This window comes from Panthera onca, chromosome F2 (assembly GCF_046562875.1).
Source record: "Panthera onca isolate mPanOnc1 chromosome F2, mPanOnc1 haplotype 2, whole genome shotgun sequence".
Classification (NCBI taxonomy): domain Eukaryota; kingdom Metazoa; phylum Chordata; class Mammalia; order Carnivora; family Felidae; genus Panthera; species Panthera onca.
In genome coordinates this window covers 83,182,840-83,200,117 of record NC_138356.1, presented here as the reverse complement: position 1 = coordinate 83,200,117, position 17,278 = coordinate 83,182,840, and the positions used below count along the sequence as shown (strand labels likewise).

Here is a 17,278-nt window from a genome sequence, read left to right as displayed (position 1 = left end):
GCCCCGCGCCTCCCACTCCCACTTCACGGAGACCCCGGGCTGAAAGCGCCCACGGCCTCCACACACCCCCTCCTCGGAATCCTTCCTAACCCTCGGCGGAGGCCCCCACAGCTCTCGCCCCTTAGAGCCATCAGCCCCGGGGAATCCAAGCGCCCCTCCCCACGTAACCCCTTCCTCATAGCTCCGCCCCAGTCCCGCCCAGATCTCTTCACAGCCCCTCCCCACTCATCCCTCCCCTCCCAGCTCCGCCCATACCGCTCACAGCCAATCCCCTCCCCCCAAGGCTCCGCCCACGACCCTCCCCTTTCTCGGGCCCATCCCTTCACAGCTCCTCCCCTCACCACAGAGTCCCTCCAAACCACTTGGCTATCGCGCCCGGGCCGCGGTACAGAGCGGCCTCCTCCTAGTCGCCTCTCCGCCCTGACAACCTCTTCTTGCTGTCCTAGAACGTCCTCTTCGTCCAGGCCCCGCCCCCCCCCCCACCCGCCGCTCTAGCCTCCGCTCCTCTCGTTGGTTCGCGCCCGGACAGCGCTGGGAGGAAGCCGGAGACCCGGCGGCAGCCGGCGGGTGGCAGGGTGGCAGGGTGGCAGGGTGGCGGGCGACGCCAATCTACAGCTCGCCCCTGCGGTGGGGCCTCGCAGCTCAGCCACCGCTGAGGGCCTGCGCCCTAGCTCCTTCCAGGCCAGGTTCTGAAAACGGCGCTTCCCAGAGCGCAGAGACCAGGCCGAGTGGGCCTGCGCGCAACTCTCCCCAAGGTCTGGCACCCCGACTTGGATTCCAGGGCCCCAGAACTCACGTCTAACCAGGTCAGGCCCTGCGCCGCTTTTTCCCTTCTTTTCCCGGCCAAATTAGGTTCTTCCTCCCCATAATTGTGTCCAGTGGCCCCAGGGCTCTGGAAAGTTTTGGATGAGCCTTTCCCAATATTTAGAAATGGGGCTCTGGAAACTGGTAGTCCTGGAGAGTCTCGCTTAGGGCTCCTGGTCGTCGGCTTCTGCGTTTTCTTCCAATCCAAAGTTGAGGATCCCCTTCTTGTTTCACATTTACTACCACCCGAGGTGGCATGGCCCCCAAGCCGTGGAGTGAGTGGAGCACGACCCTGTCCCACCTAGCGCTGGGAGTGGTGTCTCTGCATGCAGCGGTGAGCACTGCCCAGGTGAGTACACTGGGGCCAGGCAGGGGTGTATCCCACTCCCAGATTGCAATGACCTGGATCAGGTCCAGTTCCCCGGATCAGGGAAAGGGTGGTGGGAGGTTGACTCTGGGGGCCAGGGTTGCATGAGACTTCCACACTCTTCCCTCCTTAAAGGGAAGTCCTGGCTACCCTCCCCCCCCCCCCCCCCCCCATCTCCTCCTATCCTTGTGCTGACAGGCAAGTCGAGGGGCCGCTGCTGGCTTCCTGCTCCAGGCCTTGGCCTCTGCCACCTTGCTGGCCCCAGGGCTGGGCACAGATGAAGACTGTCTTGCTGGAGCCTGGGTGGCCACTGTCATCGGGCTGCCCCTTCTGGCCTTCGATTTCCACTGGGTGAATGGGGACCGCTCCTCTGCCAACCTACTCCTGGGAGGAGGAATGGTGCTGGCAGTGGCTGGTGACCACCTTGGTGCTGAGGGCCGTTCTGTAGCTGGTCAGGCAGTGGTGCTGGTGGTTGCAGTGACGATCCTCATTGTGGCTGTTTTCACGACCAACACTTATGGAATGTGGGGGGGCGCAATGTTGGGGGCTGCAGGCCTCCTGAGCCGGCTGGAGGAGGACAAAGTTCTGCTGCTTCCAAAGGAGGATGTCTGTCGCTGTGCCCTGGCTGCAGGCAGTTGGGCCTACCACCGAGCCCTGCACACACAGCGCCTGCAGTGGGAGTGATGTTTGCAGACAGCAAGGTGGGGCTTCTGCCCTGGCTACCACCTTCCCCTCCCACAGGCCTGCTCCTATGGGCCTCCTCCCCTAAGGATGGACTCTCTTGCCTCCCAAAGAGAGCTTGCTGCACGGTGATGGATGCCTTGGCCAGGAGACAGAGTCTGGGCACTGTCCCTCCTCTGGCTGAGTTTGGGGACTCACCTAGATAAGAGTTAAGGAGATGGGGCCCCAGGCACGTTTTGGGGCCTGATGTTGGGCAGGCCATGGTTTTGGATTCAGAGAGAGGCTTGGTCTCCAATAAACCTTAGGGATTCAGCAGGAATATGGAATCTGCCCATTCTTGAAAGGGATCGAGGGAGGGGTCCTCCAGTGAGTTTTCTAAAGCTCCAGGGCAGCAACTGGTTTCCCTGTGCAAAGAAAGGGGCTGCCCTGGAACTAGCCCTGGGGCATCACCCAGCCTGACCTCCTGCTGTCACCTTTGTCAGGAGGGCCCCTAGATTGAGAAGACCTATTTCTGGGCCCTTGCTCTCTTGGGACATAGTAGAGTTCTGAATATCCTTGGTACAACCTGGCAGGTGGCACTCTGGGTCAGTGACCTTCACGGGCTGCCTGTTGGGGTGGGGGCAGGGAAGGGCTGTATTACAGCTGTATTACAGCTGTCCTCAGAACTGCACAATCCCACTCAGCTGACTTGACATGTACTCATCTGCCCGCTCGCCTGTGTAAGGCAGGTCCTGATTTCCCAAGACCCTCACTTTTCTCAATGGACCCCTCCTCAGCTCCTAACCCCAGGGTTAGGAAATGGGTTTGGGCAGAACAGTGGGTTAGATTCGGGGTCCAGAGTCCTTTCTCGAGATATTCTATGCTTGCGTCTATTCTATGCGTGCTTCCTGTGGAAGCACACCTGGTCCCACACAAGAAGGACCTGAGTGGCCGACGGGGTTTTTCACTCCAGCGAGCCAGACCAGAGCTTCTTGCACGCAAGCATGAGTGTTGGGGGACAAAAGCGCAAGCACACCCCAACGTTGCGGTCCAGGGATGCCCACCAACCGGGTGGCCTCGGCTAGTGGGCCGCACCCTAGACGGACCGGAAGCGGCGCGCACGCCCCCAACCCTAGGATTTCCCTGCCCCGAGCGCGCGCCCCTCCGCAGGTCGCCCTGGGCCCCGCCCTCTTCCTGCCTACTTTCTGCAGGGGCGGGCCCTCGGGCGTCCCTGCGCGCCCATTGGGTCTGGCTGACGTGCCATCTAGCCCTGGGCGGCTCTCCCATTGGCCCCGCGCGGCTCACGTGACAGGGAGACCGAGGGGGCGGTGGCGGCGGCAGGGGGAACGAGCAGCGAAAACAAAGATGGCGGCCGCGCCGGGGTCGGTGGCCGCGGCAGCTTCGGGGCGACGCGCGGGCCAGACCCACTGAGGCGGCGGCGCAGGGAGCGGGGTTGCGGGTTCGCGGCGGCAGCGAGAGGGCGGCGGGAGCGCGCGGCGCCCCTAACCTCCAGCCGCGGGTGCGCGCCGGCACCCGCCCGCCGGGCCGACCGGCCGCGATGTCCGGCGCGGAGGAGGCCGGCGGGGGCGGGCCGGCCGCGGGGCCTGCCGGCGCCGTGCCAGCTGGGGCCGGGGTCGGGGCTGGGGTCGGGGTCGGGGCCGGGCCAGGGGCGGCCGCGGGGCCGGCGGCGGCAGCGGCTCTGGGCGAGGCGGCGGGGCCCGGGCTCCCGGACGAGGCGGGCCTGGCAGGCGCCCGGCAGCTGCAGGAGGCGGCCGGCGACCCCGACGCGCCGCCCAAGAAGCGGCTGCGGGCGGCCGAGGCAGCCGAGGCGGCGGCGGCGGCGGCGGCGGCGGGCAGCGGGAAGCTGGAGGAGCGTCTCTACTCGGTGCTGTGCTGCACCGTCTGCCTGGACCTGCCTAAGGCCTCCGTGTACCAGGTAGGGCCGCCGGCCCGACCCCGACCCAGCCCGGCTGCAGCCCCGCCGCGGCCGCCCCCCTCCCTGGGCACCGCGTATCCTCGGAAGGCAGGTCTGAGCTCCGGGGCCCAGCAGTCGGGATACCGGCGGCTCTTCGGAAGCTTTACATTCTCCTTCTGTTAGCACTTTATTTCCTACTGCTAACCAGCTTCTCGTACTGACTTCTCTTGTTCCCAGATCCGAATCTTTCGCTTCTTTACTTTCCGGGTTTCCCCACTGCCCCCACCTCAGCACTCCCCAGCTCACCCTCTCAAGCTGCCCCCAGAGAAAGCTGGTGACAGATACCCACATTCCGCGCCCCTTCGCTCTCCTCCCTCCGCCCCCTCCCGCCCCCCCCCCCTCCTCGCCCCGAGCCTGCTCCCCTCATTCTTGAGCTCCCTGGGCTTGGGGAGACCCTGGTCTTTCCTCTTCACTCAACAGCTCTTTCTCTATTCTTTTAGTAGCCACACCCCCGAAACCTGCCTTCAAGCTCTTGTCGTGTACCTTCTACCTCTTTATTGAAAGAACTCTCTTTGCCTTTCATTTTGGAAGAGAATTGAAAGGAGTGGATCACCTCTTTTCCCTTCCCCTCATTTCTTCCTCTGGGTGAACTACCTGCATCAAACCCCACAGTCTGGGTCCCTCGTCTCTTCCCAGGCTGACCTTATGCTTTCTGTATATGCTATGCCTTAAGTTAGATTCCCACCCCTTTCTACTTTACCCACACCAGGCCTGGCTTCTCAGGCTACCAGCACTCCAGGAGGTGTGTCCACCCTCCTTTTACCATCTGAGAATCCAGAATGTTGGCTGGGCTCCATCCTTAACCAGCCACAGCCATCAGAGAGGGGACTTGGCCCAGGTGGATCTTACATGGGCGTCACAGAGCAGCAGGGGCCACACCTTGGCCCTAGAATTAGTTTACAGTGTGCTCTCTTCTTTGTCCACCTGTCTCTCTCCCCACCCCCACCCCTCTGATAGGCTTCCTCCCAGAATCCTTTTGAGGAATGGAACAGGTTCTCGGTCACCTTTCTTTGCACTTACAGGACTGGTGATGGCTGATGGGGCTTTGTTCTGTTACTCAAACAGGGGGCCATGGGCAAGAGGGCCGTTTTTGTAGTAAGCAGTACCGGGCTAATCTGGGTTGCCATCTCCCCCGCCTCTAGATCTCCAAATCCTTTCCTGCTTTGGCATGACGTAGCTTAGGAGGACCCTGGTGTACCCAGGTGACAGAGGAAAGAGAAGGCATTGGCAGGGAAGTGGGTTGAGTTCTTTGGGATGAGGGCACTGGCTCTCTGCCTAACCTCCTGGCCAGAGGCCCTAGCTCAGGAATACCACAGGCCTTCTGACCCAATTGGAGGAGCACTTCCCATGGACCCTCAGCCTTGGAGGGACCCTTCAGGAATTGTCCCCTCTCCAGCCCATTTTCTCCTTGCCCGTGACCTTTTGATCCTCTCAGGGGGAAGAAGTCTTCCTTTCTTGGGTCTTAAATGAGAGCCCAAAAAAGCCAAGCCAATGATGGGTTGTGGGGGAAGGTCCCAGGGGAATTTGGGGTTCTCCCCCCATCCTGTGAGTGGGCTAGACCTGGCCCTGGCACGATGACAGGCCACATGGTGCTGCTTCCTGGTCCACTCAGCACAGAGAGCCAAAGCTCTGCCTCTGGCCAGAGCTACCGGTGATGGGGCCTCTGAGCCTGGCTGGTTCAAACCGGCCTGCAGTGTGCTGGGAGCTGAGCTCCGTCCTGGGCAGACTGGAGGCAGGCAGCTAAACAGCTGTGATGATGGAGAGAGTAGAGGAGCTGAGATAGCCCTGACCTGTGGCCTTCCCATGACCTAGTGGGCTCTGCTCAGCAGCTTCCCTGGAAACAGGCCTGCTGAGCAAGGAGAGACCATGACGCTGAACTGTAGGCTTTAGCACCGGCCCCTGCCCTACCTCCATTCTTCCAAAGTGACAGCTGGGCCTTGCTAGGGAGTTGTTTCTCTCTCATCTCTGGATGCCTACAGAAAGCTCTAGAACATGTGATCAGTGGTAGAGCCCTTGGCTCTAGAAGGGTTGACTAGAGTCCTGCCACGGATCGGAACATGCTTTGGTTGCTGGAAGCCATGCCGTGGGTGGGGGCATGCCTGGCATGGACGCATAGCAGTGCCCACGAGGGGCCTGAGGGACGAGCTGGAGGAAGGAGGGAAGGCTTCTTGGTGGCTCCCCGCTGCATGTGACCTGGATGGGGACATTGAGGGTAGGGGTGGGGACGAGCCTGGATGCATCTGAGCTGGGTTTCCTCCCAGGAGGATCTGGTCATAAATGGCATAGGCCCTATACATGCTGTCTCCTAACCTTCTTCATGTCCCTGGTTGGGTCCCACTACTGACCATTATCTCTTGGCCTGGGCTCAGCCCCTCCATTTCTGGGGGTCTTCTTTGGTATGCCATGTTGACTGTCCTTTTTTGGTGGGCTGGTCTCAGGCATGTGACGTGTTCCATTCTCTGTTCCTACCAGCAATGTTTCTCCTGACTCCACCAGGACACACAGCTTGGAGCAGGCACCAGCCACGCTGTGCGTCTGGGGACTGTCTCAGATGGTGCCCAGCTCTGGGGTGAGGAGAATTACCAGTGGCCATGGTGAGCCCAGTGCACTGTGCCTGGCTGGGTCTGCAGGGGACAATTCCATGGGCCTCTGGAGTTGGCTGAGTGCGTGGCAACTTGAGAGTGCTGTGGCCACCAGCCCCCACATCCATGCCACCAGGGGAGCCTTGGTGGTGGCAAGAGCTCACCCGGAGCAGACTTCTCCGGCTGTTGTGGAGCCTGAGCCCCTGGCTTCACACAGCTGGCTCTCCCACACATCTAGCACATTAAACCACACACCTGGGCTGGGAAACCTGCTTTCGTATAAGAGCAAGGCAGTCATGCAAATGGTTTTCGCCATGGCCTACTTTAAGGTAGGTCAGGTCAGATCAAGGACAGAGTAGGTTCAGCAGATGCTGGCTTTGATGTTCTTTGTGTGGGTGTTGGGTGTGTCCTTGGTGACTGGCCTGACATCTCCAGAGTCCTGGGCAGCACCCAGGTGGGGGCAGGAGGACTGGAGTTGCAACAGGGACACTCATGCAGGAGTGCGCAACAGGCACCTGCTGTAGATACAGAACTGTGGTGCTAGGGTGATGTGACCCGGCCCCCTCGGCATATGGGAGCACCTCCTCTGGGGGAGACAAAGGCAGCCTTTCTGGTGACTGGAGCATTGAAGATGCAACCTTATCCTGATCTCCTTCCCAGGCTGTCCCCCAACCCTACACACAAGGCCCAGTGTGTCCTCTGTGTGACACACCTGGTGTGACCCTGCAGACATCGCCGAGGCCCTCAGCTGTGGTCCAGCATCTGGAGGGAGGGGCCACAGGTCTCCCAACCCCTCGCTGGGCTCTCTGCCAGAAAAAGTTCCCTGTGACCTCCATCAGGGTGAAGGAATAGGCAGGGGGGTCTTTCACAGGGCGTGGCCCCAACTGGCTTTCTGACCCACCACTCCTAGCCTCAGACCTTGGCCTGCCAGCAACACACCTCACCACTCCAGCATTTTGCTCCTGTGCCCCTTCCGCCTGCGTGCCCCGTCCCCACTCCTACTTCTCTTCTGGGGCCCTACAGAGGCCGTGACCCTGTTCTGTAGCCATTGTCTCTCCCTGCTACAGGATGCTTGTCCTTGCTTCACGGGTCACTTGCCAGTTTCTGCCCTGTGGGAGCACAGGGGATGTCTTGCTGTGCCTCTCGCCCCCAGGCCTCCGGTCTCCACCAGGACCTGCCTCATGCCCTGGCGCAAGGGGACTGGATACTTGATTGGCAGTCACGTTGGTAAAAAAAAAAAAAAAAAAAAAAAAAAAAAAAAAAAACCTAGGAAACGGGGGTGGGTCCACCTCTGTCCAGGCTCCAGCCAGTGTGCTCACAGGCCTTGGGGGGCATCCCGTCACTGTCAGCATGCCTGATGCTGCAGGCTCTATTCTAAATGATGTTTAAGGAATCCCCTGCAGGGCTGCCTGCCCACCTGGCCTGGGATTCTCTTCTCTAGCTCCTGGCTCTCGCCTTGAGGTGAGAAAGGTAGCAGAAAAGAGCTACAGAAATGTATCTACCTAGGTATCTAAAACAAGAGCATAGAAAGGGCAAAGTTTCTGGACTCTGGCTGCATGAGAAGTTTTATTTTTTCGTGGTGGTGGTTTGTCACTTGAGTTGCCTTTTGATCCAGGGCGTATCCACATTCTGAGCAAGAGCCTCAGTCCTGACTCGGGTTAGCATGATGACAGGAGCCCAAGGTCCGGGGCTTAAAACCGGAAATGTGGCGGAGAGCTAAGAGTCCTGGCTTTACCTAAAACTCCTTTGTTCCTTGGACACAGTGAGGTCCCTCTTAGGCCACCTGAGTTAAGAGATTGAGGAGACTTCAGGCCAAACATGGCGGGGTGTGGGGTGCCCTGCAGCCCTGATGGGCATGATGAAGGGGGGCCTGCAGCTGGGCTAAGGAGCAGTTTTGCGGTTAGTGCCCTCAGCTATGCTTTTGATGGTGAGCTGCTCTCACGGGCCTAGGATTTGAGGGGACGATGTATGCCAGGCTTGAAAGAGGGCCTGAAAGGCCGACTGACCAAGGCTTGGTTTCCAGAAGACAGGGTGGGGTGGCTGGGTGTTTTCTAAGACCCTCTCATAGCCCAAGGCCTGGGGTCAGGGCTCCCCACTCATGAGTCTGGAAGGTACATTCAGCTCCTCCTTAGCCCAGGGGGAAGCTGACCTGGGTGCCTGTAAGCTGCCTGTGCCCAGGTAGAGAGAGGGAGGGACTGCTGGGTGATGTCCTGCAGGGACAGGTACAAATGCCCATTCCTGGGCCATTTGCGGAGCGCTTTGGAGGGGATTGCTGTGGCTTGGATGCGGCTGGGGACTTCAGGGGTGAGGGAGGGGCTTTTGCTGAAATTGCACACCTGTGCCAGGAGTCCCTTCTGAGGCTCTGCAGGTGGTGGCCATGTGACTGGCCGGCCAGGCTCTGCTCTGTGATGGCCATGGTGAGTGTTTATTCTGTGCCTGTCATGTGTTGGGGGCCAAGCCATGCTGTTGTACGTGTTGTCTCACCCCACATGATGAAGTGAGTCGGTCTTTGTCATTCTTTGTGCCTAAGTAGAGTGAGGCCCAGAGAGGGAAGCAACAAGCCAGGGTTATGCTGCTGGTGACCTATAGGCTAGAGTCTAAGCCACCATCTGTCCTGGGAGGCTCTGTAATGTTCTGAGTTGGGAGGCCCTTCTTCCTGCCCCTCCTCCCATCAGGATCTTACCGGCAGCCCGGGTGGGCGCTTCAGGAGCTGCTTATTGGGGTACCCAGGCTCTTGGGAGCTTGGCTCTAGCATGTGGAGTGGGACATTCTGGCCTGTTCTGGCTGGGGCTGTCCATCAAAGGCTTGGCGGGCAGCTGATACTGTGCAAAGCCCTTTGGGACTCAGCTTCTGGCTGGGCAAATCAGGGTAGGTGCAGTCCAGCCTAGCCACTGAGGAGGCTGGGTCTACATTAGCATGTGGCCAGGCCTGCATGTGGAGTCAGGGTCTTGCTTGGGAGGACAGTGAGGGCCTGGATAGCAGGGAGGGCTCTGGAGCCTGGTGACTGCCCTGCTGTGGACAGATCTCCTGGGCTGGGTGTCAGCTGGACCCGGGCCAGCCACCTTGTTTCCACCCAGGAGCATCCCGTGGGTACCTGGTGAGGCACTGGCTGTGTGTGGGTATCAGCTTGTGTCTTGGACGGGCTGCAGCATCTTGCTGGCTCACTGTCTTCCAGCTCTCACCTGAGCTGTTGGGATCTACGGGGCAGGGGCCCTACCTTCCCCCAAGGAGGGCCAGTTTCAGTGCTTCTTTGTGGAGTCCTATCACCTAAACCCGTGTTGGGTCTAGAGGCTCCAGGAGGAGGAGGGGTGGGAGCTGGCGTGAGAGCTTGGATGTTCCTGCAGCCCCCGAACTCTAAGGAGGGGCCTGTTGGGAGGGGTATGCAGGCCCCCTCTCTCTGCCTCAGAATAGCGGGGTTTCAGGGCAGTGCCGGGAGGTGAGCAGTCACACACGTGGTAACCTTGGTGTTCCTCAGGTCTTAGGATGCCATCCAAGCCTCTCACCCTCAGGTCCACACACCCCCAGCTGGGCCACCCTGAAATAGAAGAGATGCCAGGTGGGTGTTGTCGCTGTTCCGCTCAGGCCAGTGGTGACTGCAGAGCTGAGCCCTGCCCGGGCAACCTCTCACCAGGCAGCATCGAGAACTAGAGTGCATATGGAGTGGTGTGGGGCCCCGGGCCCTGGGGTGGGGGGGCAGGGTCTCATAGTGTGCATCTGGCCAGGCTTCCTCACTGAGGGTGCCGGGCACTGGTCGTGGCTTCACTGAATGTGGTTCTCTGTGGTTTGGCCTCCCTTCCAGGGGGCGGCCTGAAGTCTCCCCCTCCTGTGAGTTAGTAGTTAGATCGCGTGTTCAGCTTCCCTGTGCCTTCTGCACACCCCAGCAGTCTTCTCTCTGGGGCTCGGGTTTGGCAAACCCAGGCCTCTGTCGGGCTCAGGCCCGCGGTGGGGGCTGTGATTAAAGGTATGCCCCAGGCCCTTGGTCTCTGTGCCTCCTACAGGGTGGCAGGGGCCTATGGCATCTGTGTCCCCCTCCTCTCCAGTCACCGCATCTCTGGCTTCTCCACTGACCTCTGGGGGTGGACAGGGTAGACTGCCTTTCCAGCCTGCTCCTCCTGTGAGCAGGCCTCAGCCCTTCCCAACTACTTGTCGGATCCCTTGGGTAACTGGCAAGGTGCTGGCTGAATGTGGGTATTGGCTTGTCCCTTGGCTGGGCCAGCAGCACTCTGCAGCTAGCCTGTGTGTCCAGTGCTGGCACAGGCCCACCCCCGTCAGACCCTTTTCCTCCAAACCTGAGCCCAGCCAGCGCCTCCTCCACATCTTGCACATTTTAATTTTTGACCTGACTTAGAAATTGAGATTTCAGTGCAGATAATCTGTGGGGCGTTTGTGTGGACGCGGATTCAACGTGTGAGGCCTTTGTCCCCAACCAGCCTACCCCCACCGGTCCTCAGCACGTAAGTCCCACCACTCACTAGACCCCAGGCCTGGCATATGGGTGCCAAGAGCTCACAGCCTACCCTAGCTCCCCAGCTCTGGGTGCACAGACCCCTGAACTGGTGGGATGGCAGTGGGTGTTTACTGAGGGCCCCGTGTGTGTGGATGTGGCCAGGCCGTTACTGCACTGCACCCCCCTCCAGAAGGGTCCCGGACCTCAAGGGAAGCTTGTGGCCCAGTGGCTTTCTGGAGGTTTGCCACAGCTGGTGAGCCCAGGCTAGCTGCTGACGAGACCTCTGATGGCGCCGTCTGCCCCTTTACCCCCGGCTGGCTGTGGGAGAGTCTCCAAGTGGAAATCCAGCCACCCTTGGCAGAACCCCCACGTGTCCCCTCAATGTTCCCTGACCTCTGCTCCTCCCCATCTGCCGCTGCCGCAGGTTTTTACTAGTCAGGATCAGGTCTAGGGAAGGTGTGTCTGCCCTCAGGGGACGCTCAGCTCAAGGCTTTGCTCTTGTGTCTCTTGGTTTCTCTGTGGGCCTCTCCTGCCCTTCTTACTAGGAGCCCCTGGAGGGCCAACCCCACAGCCTGTGTATCTCTCTCGACGGCGCCAAGTGAGCACTCAGGAGGTATGTGTGGAATCAGTCAGAGACCCAACACAGGACTTGAGCAGGCAGCCCACTGCCCACATGCGCAAGGACTCCCAGCAAGGCGCAGGTTGCTGGCAGACAGTGTCTGGGCCTCAGATCTGCGGGTTCACAAAAGGAGGGGGCCCGGCTCCTACCGACCTAGTTCAGCCATATGTCCTGCCTGTAGCTCCCATTCTCCCCTCCAGGCATGCACTGTGCCCACACATCCTTGTCCCAGGCCAACTGGGCCTCCTCACCTGCCACAGCTCTGTGCAGTTTTTAGGAAGTCCCTTGCCGGTAGCCAGCCTTACTGCGTGGGTGGCAACTACACTCTCACCCGTGCTGGCCAAGGAGGGCTGGAGTGGAGGGGACAGGCCCCCAACCGCCAGCACAGGGGAGCAGTGTCTCCTGCCCCACTTGACAGCTGCTGGCCAAGTGCCACAGCCATGCCCAGACAAGAGCCTGTGTTCCTGTAGGCGTCCCGAAATCAGGGCCTCTAGGGGACTCTCGAGGCAGTCCCTAGCTCCTGGGATGGGAAGAGGCCAGGCTTCAAGCCCCAGTGTGGCCAAACCAATCACCACTAGTGGGCCTGCCTCGGTGGAGATCTGTTACCTCTGTAAGCCACCAGGGGCCACTTTTGAGTCACCCACCTCTCCACAGGAGCTCCATCGGCCGTGTCTTTGCAGTGTTCCAGGAAAAAGGCCTGTCCTACCTGAGCAGTGGCTCTGTTTGCTAAACAACAGCGTGCCTTGCCTCTCCTCGCCAGCAGTCCCTTCTGCAGCTGGAGCTGGCGGGGCATGCTGGTGCGTGCGTGTGTGCACGTCCTGCAAGTCTGTGAGCTCATCTCCCTTTCCTTCTTCGCAGTGTACTAACGGTCACTTGATGTGCGCTGGCTGTTTTATCCACCTACTAGCAGATGCCCGGCTGAAGGAGGAGCAGGCCACGTGCCCTAACTGTCGTTGTGAGATCAGTAAGAGCCTCTGCTGCCGCAACCTGGCTGTGGAGAAAGCCGTGAGCGAGCTGCCCTCCGAGTGTGGCTTCTGCCTGCGCCAGTTTCCCCGCTCCCTCCTGGAGAGGCACCAGAAAGAAGAGTGCCAGGACAGGTAACCGCCTGGGCCGGCCTGCCCACCAGAGGCTTAGCCACGCGTGTGGGGCCCAGGACGGGTCTGGAGGCCACCCTGGTGCAGGCGAGGCCGCAGCATGTGGGATGCTCTGGCTGTGTTGCCCTGGCCTTGGGTTTTGCACACATGGCCCGGTGACAGCCTAGAAGGAGTGGGCTAGGGTGGAGCTACACAGGACCCAGGCCCTCGGGGGGCTAGGGGTGGGGGCGGGGCCCCACAGAGGGCAGGGGGCTTGGATCTGGACCCGGTGCCTGTTTGGACAGCACCCTGGCTCTCCAGGGTTCTCTGGCTGCATGGTGGCCTCTTAGAGGCTATCTGTCCTTGGCATCCTGGGGCCCAGGAGAGCATGACAAGTTCTAGGAACTTGGTGTGAAGCTGCACGGGCACCCCCACCCAGCCCCTGCTGGTTGACACTGCCATCTGCCCAGTGGGGCCAGGCCACCGAGCCTTGCTTGGTGTGAAGCTGCATAGGGTGCAAGACCATGGTCAGTGGCCACTGTTATTAAGCAGGAGAGTCCTCACAGCAAAGGGTGTAGGTGGCCTGTGTAGCCACAGCTCTCATGGGCTACTTTTCTTTCACACACACCCTGACCCCTTCCTGAGAGCTGGCACATGGGGAAAATGGCCTTCGGGGGGTAGTCTGTGTATGAGCAGGGCTAGGCAGAGGCCCACCCTTGGAGGACCACTGGGCAGAGCCACCTCCCGCAGGGCGCAGGCCGTGACCACGGTGCTCGCCTCCTCCCTAGGGTGACCCAGTGCAAATATAAGCGCATCGGCTGCCCGTGGCATGGCCCCTTCCACGAGCTGACGGTGCATGAGGCTGCGTGCGCCCACCCAACCAAGACGGGCAACGAGCTGATGGAGATCCTAGACGAGATGGACCAGAGCCACCGCAAGGAGATGCAGCTCTACAACAGCATCTTCAGCCTGCTCAGCTTTGAGAAGATCGGTTACACAGGTGAGGCGCCCCATGGCCCACTGCATGCCACACGGGGTGAGGGGGGGTGCGGCCGCTGGGAGCCTGGGGAGCAGTGGGCTCTGAGCAGCGAGCACAGGCCATGCTGGGTGGCCAGGCTCTGGACAAGCTTTTGGCGAATGGGAGGACACCTTGGGGGCGAAGATGTGCCAGAGGCCGAGCAGGGGATGGGCCGAGGCAGGACCCCGGGGGCACCTGCATGGCTCTCAGAAGGCCCTCTCACCTGTCCTCCCCTCCCCGGCCCTGCCATCCTAATGACGTGGCATCCTACTGCGTGGGGCTGCACAGCCTTGGGACAGTCAGGGTCTAAGCAGAAGGTGGGTGTGTCTTGGAGGGCCCGGGAGCTAGAGGCCTGTCCTGTGGAGCCAAAGGCAAGAAGAGCACTCAGCACATCCGGTCCTGCCTGCAGGCAATTACTGCAGTGGCCACGGGCTTCCTGAGGCCATCGAGAAGATGCTCAGGGGCGGGGCTCCTGAATGAGCTGAGGGTGCCCGGCTCAAAATGCAGAGCCGGGAGTGGACGCCCAGAGACGGGCAGGCTGGACGGCACTCAGGCCCACTGGATCTCATGGGCTCTCCTGGCCACGGCCACTGCCTTTGGACATGCTGGGGAGCAGGAACCAGGCCAGAGCCTGGTCCAGACACAGAGAACAGCGAGAAGCACCTGCTGCCACTGGGGCCACTCAGGGAGACTACGACCCTCTACTACTCAGCCCACACCAGGCAGCCGGCTCAGAGCATCAAGGGCGGTCGCAGGCAACCAGTCACACCATGCTGCCTGGACTAGGCCTTGGCTAGGTGTAGGCCTGCACAGGCCCGGGAGGCCGAGGGCCAGCAGCCTCAGCAGCAGCAGGTCACGGCCCCTGGTTAGTTGCAGCCTCAGCTGCCCTGGTGGGCGCCATGGCACAGACAGTCCGGGCCGGGCCTTGTGGGTCTGGGCAGGCCAAGGCATCATGATTGTGGCGGTGGCTGGGCAGGGATCCTCGTCCACGCAGGAAGGACTGGCCACCTCCATGGAGGGACTCGCGGGCCGTGGGCCCCGGGCTGTGCTGAGAGAACTGTGTGACAGCACAGGAGCCCAGCACTGGGCCACACGCCAGCGCTCTGCCTTGCGCCCCGTGCAGGCTCACGTGCCACGTGCCTGCCTGCCCGACCGCCCGCCGGCTTTTCTGGCAGCTCTGTATCAGAACCAATAAAGTGCACTTGTTCTCAGAACGCATCCTGTCTGTGTGTCTGCTTACCCACGCCCCTGGGTGGGCCTCCCTCTGCCTGGGCTGGGCCCTGGGGGAGGCGAAGAGGGAGGCCAGCGGGGGTCGGGCCGCTCACTTCTTTCAGCCTCTGGACTCCCTGCAGCTAATGCGTGTTACTTCTGTTTGTAGTTGTTTCCCCCAAAGCTTGTGTGCGCCTCCATTTGCCATAATTGCGTTTGATTTGCCTTGTGACAAGTAGAGCACGCTGTGTCCTCCTGGTAAGTCGCCTTCCTCCCTGGCTGAGCCTGCATCCTCGGCCTTCGGAAGGCACCGCCACCCGGCCCCACCCACACTGACTGCCGGCTCTTCCCGGCCTGTCTGTCTCCACAGAGGTCCAGTTTCGGCCATACCGCACAGATGACTTCATCACGCGCCTGTACTACGAGACGCCAAGGTTCACGGTGCTGAACCAGACGTGGGTCCTGAAGGCACGCGTGAACGACTCGGAGCGGAACCCCAACCTGTCATGCAAGCGCACACTCTCCTTCCAGCTCCTCCTCAAGAGCAAGGTCACGGCGCCCCTGGAGTGCTCCTTCCTGCTGCTCAAGGGCCCGTACGATGATGTAAAGATCAGCCCCGTCATCTACCACTTTGTCTTCACCAACGAGAGCAACGAGACGGACTACGTGCCACTGCCCATCGTCGACTCTGTGGAGTGCAACAAGCTGCTAGCCGCCAAGAACATCAACCTGCGGCTCTTCCTGTTCCAGATACAGAAGTAGGCGGCGCCGCGCTGCCCGCGCCTGCCCCGCAGCGGCCTCGCAGTGCCGTCTGACCGTTTTAGCAGAGGAGAAGGAACAGATGCAAACATTGGGAAGGTCTGCATGCGTGTGCGAAGGTGTGAGTGCTCTCACCTCGCCCTCCGCCCCGCCTCCCCTGTCCCAGGCACCGGAGGCTGGGCCACCTGCAGAGGAGACGGTGGCTCAGGGACACAATGGGGCTAAGCCCGTGGCCATGCCCTGGCCCCCATGGCGCAGTGAGGCGCACCGTCTGCTCTGGGCTGCGCCCGGCCCCTGGGCCGGGCTCAGGGAGCACGCTGACTTCAGACGGCATATTTGATTGCAATTAAAAAGGCACCCTTGTTTCCTACTTTCTGTTTTGTTCGAGGGAAAGGTGTGGCTGTAATTGGACATCGGGGGAGCTTTGGTTTGGCCTGGGGGTCAGAGCCCGCAGGTCCTTGTTATTACGCCTCCATGCACGCCCCCCGCCAGAGACTCGGAGACACTGCCCCCCCCTGTCACAGGCCTGGGCAGGGGAGCAGGCAGGACCCGGGTCTTGCAGCAGCCCCAGCGCACACATGCGCGCAACCACACACACACACACACACACACACACACACACACACCCCCAGCTGCTCCAGAGAGATAGGACTTGGCCGCCAGGGCTCAGCAGATGCTTCGGAATGCAGGGTGAAATTCTGTCTCTTTCCAGGAAAACAAAATTAAACTCTTCATAGGCTCTTCTATAAGTTATGTAAATTTAGCAAGAGAGAATCTATTTTCTGTATTCAGCCTTGAGAGCGCAGCATCCCCAGCCTGTGAGGGAAGCTGTGGGGGCCGCAGGCAGTGAGCTAGCCTGGCTGGGAGGTTTCCAGTGGGCTGGCCATCCCCGTGCTGCTATCAGGAACTGGCTGCCACCTCCCAGAGGTCAGTCCCTGGGCGACGTGGCTTCTCACTGGAGGGAGCTCTTCACGGCCTCAGTGAGCAGTGAGCAGGCCCTGTGTGGGGGCCTCACAGGGAGGGTAGGAGCCCTGTGTGGAGGACCCTGAGACCCTCGGAGCCGCTGGAAAGGGGAAAGCTTGGCTCCCCTCCTTTGCTTAGGAGACACATCTCTTTTGCGATAGGGTTCTGCTGCTTCAATACCAAAGAACCGTTTCCTTTGACCCAGGCCTGGCCTACCCCACGCTTCAGAGCAGTCTCTGCCCTCCTCCACCAGCCTCGCTCCCCATTTCCAGGGCCCAGTAGGCTCAGCACTTGGGGCAGCCCTGACAGTAAGCGTGCAGAGCCGCAGGCCTGGCCTTTCCCTGTGGTCCCTCCCTCTCCTGGCCTGAGAGTTGGGGGCTGAAAAATAGAGGTAAGGAGCCATGCATGGGGTAGAGTGAGAGTCTCATTCCAGTGCCTAGCTCAGGCAGCCCTCTGAGCCAATTCTCACCCCAGGGCAGCTCGCTTAGTTCTACTGAGAAGACTATTTAGCTTCCTGTTTCCAGTCTAGGGTGTGGGGCTTATGGGGCAACCCCCTCCTGCAAGGCCACCTGTGCCTGGCCACTGAGGACACCCAGAGGTGCTACACTTGGTTTCTTACCCTCCACAAAGACCCCGTGCCCTGGCCCCCAACACATCCTTGGGAGCACACCCTGGCATGAGTCCCCCTGTCCTCAAGTGCTGCCCACCGCACCCCCCCCCCCCCCCCGCCACACACACACACCTGGCAGATACAGAGGATGAGATTCAGGTAGCCGTGTGCTAGGTCTTGTGTGTAGAGGGG

At 60.7% G+C, this 17,278-nt stretch overlaps 2 protein-coding genes across 10 annotated transcripts; both read left to right on the top strand.

Annotated features, from left to right (window-relative positions):
* Positions 1-32: 32 nt before the first annotated feature.
* Positions 33-2,171, top strand: TMEM276 (transmembrane protein 276). Its single transcript, XM_081792146.1, has 3 exons — positions 33-806; positions 1,015-1,153; positions 1,370-2,171. Exons 2-3 carry the CDS (start codon positions 1,061-1,063, stop codon positions 1,853-1,855), a joined length of 579 nt encoding a protein of 192 aa, XP_081648272.1. The 5' UTR covers positions 33-806; positions 1,015-1,060; the 3' UTR covers positions 1,856-2,171.
* Positions 2,172-3,143: 972 nt separating this feature from the next.
* On the top strand, positions 3,144-15,883 carry ZFTRAF1 (zinc finger TRAF-type and ring finger containing 1). Of its 9 annotated transcripts, XM_081792143.1 has the most exons (5): positions 3,678-3,767; positions 11,381-11,448; positions 12,313-12,551; positions 13,316-13,527; positions 15,125-15,883. In XM_081792143.1, the coding sequence occupies exons 3-5, from the start codon at positions 12,331-12,333 to the stop codon at positions 15,514-15,516; spliced, it is 825 nt and encodes a 274-aa protein (XP_081648269.1). In that variant the 5' UTR covers positions 3,678-3,767; positions 11,381-11,448; positions 12,313-12,330; the 3' UTR covers positions 15,517-15,883. The 9 variants fall into 9 exon arrangements, with proteins under 9 accessions (XP_081648267.1, XP_081648270.1, XP_081648269.1 ...); XM_081792141.1 differs by lacking the exon at positions 11,381-11,448 and having other exon boundaries at positions 3,144-3,767; XM_081792144.1 differs by lacking the exons at positions 3,678-3,767; positions 11,381-11,448 and adding an exon at positions 3,172-3,213.
* The last annotated feature ends 1,395 nt before the right edge of the window (positions 15,884-17,278 follow it).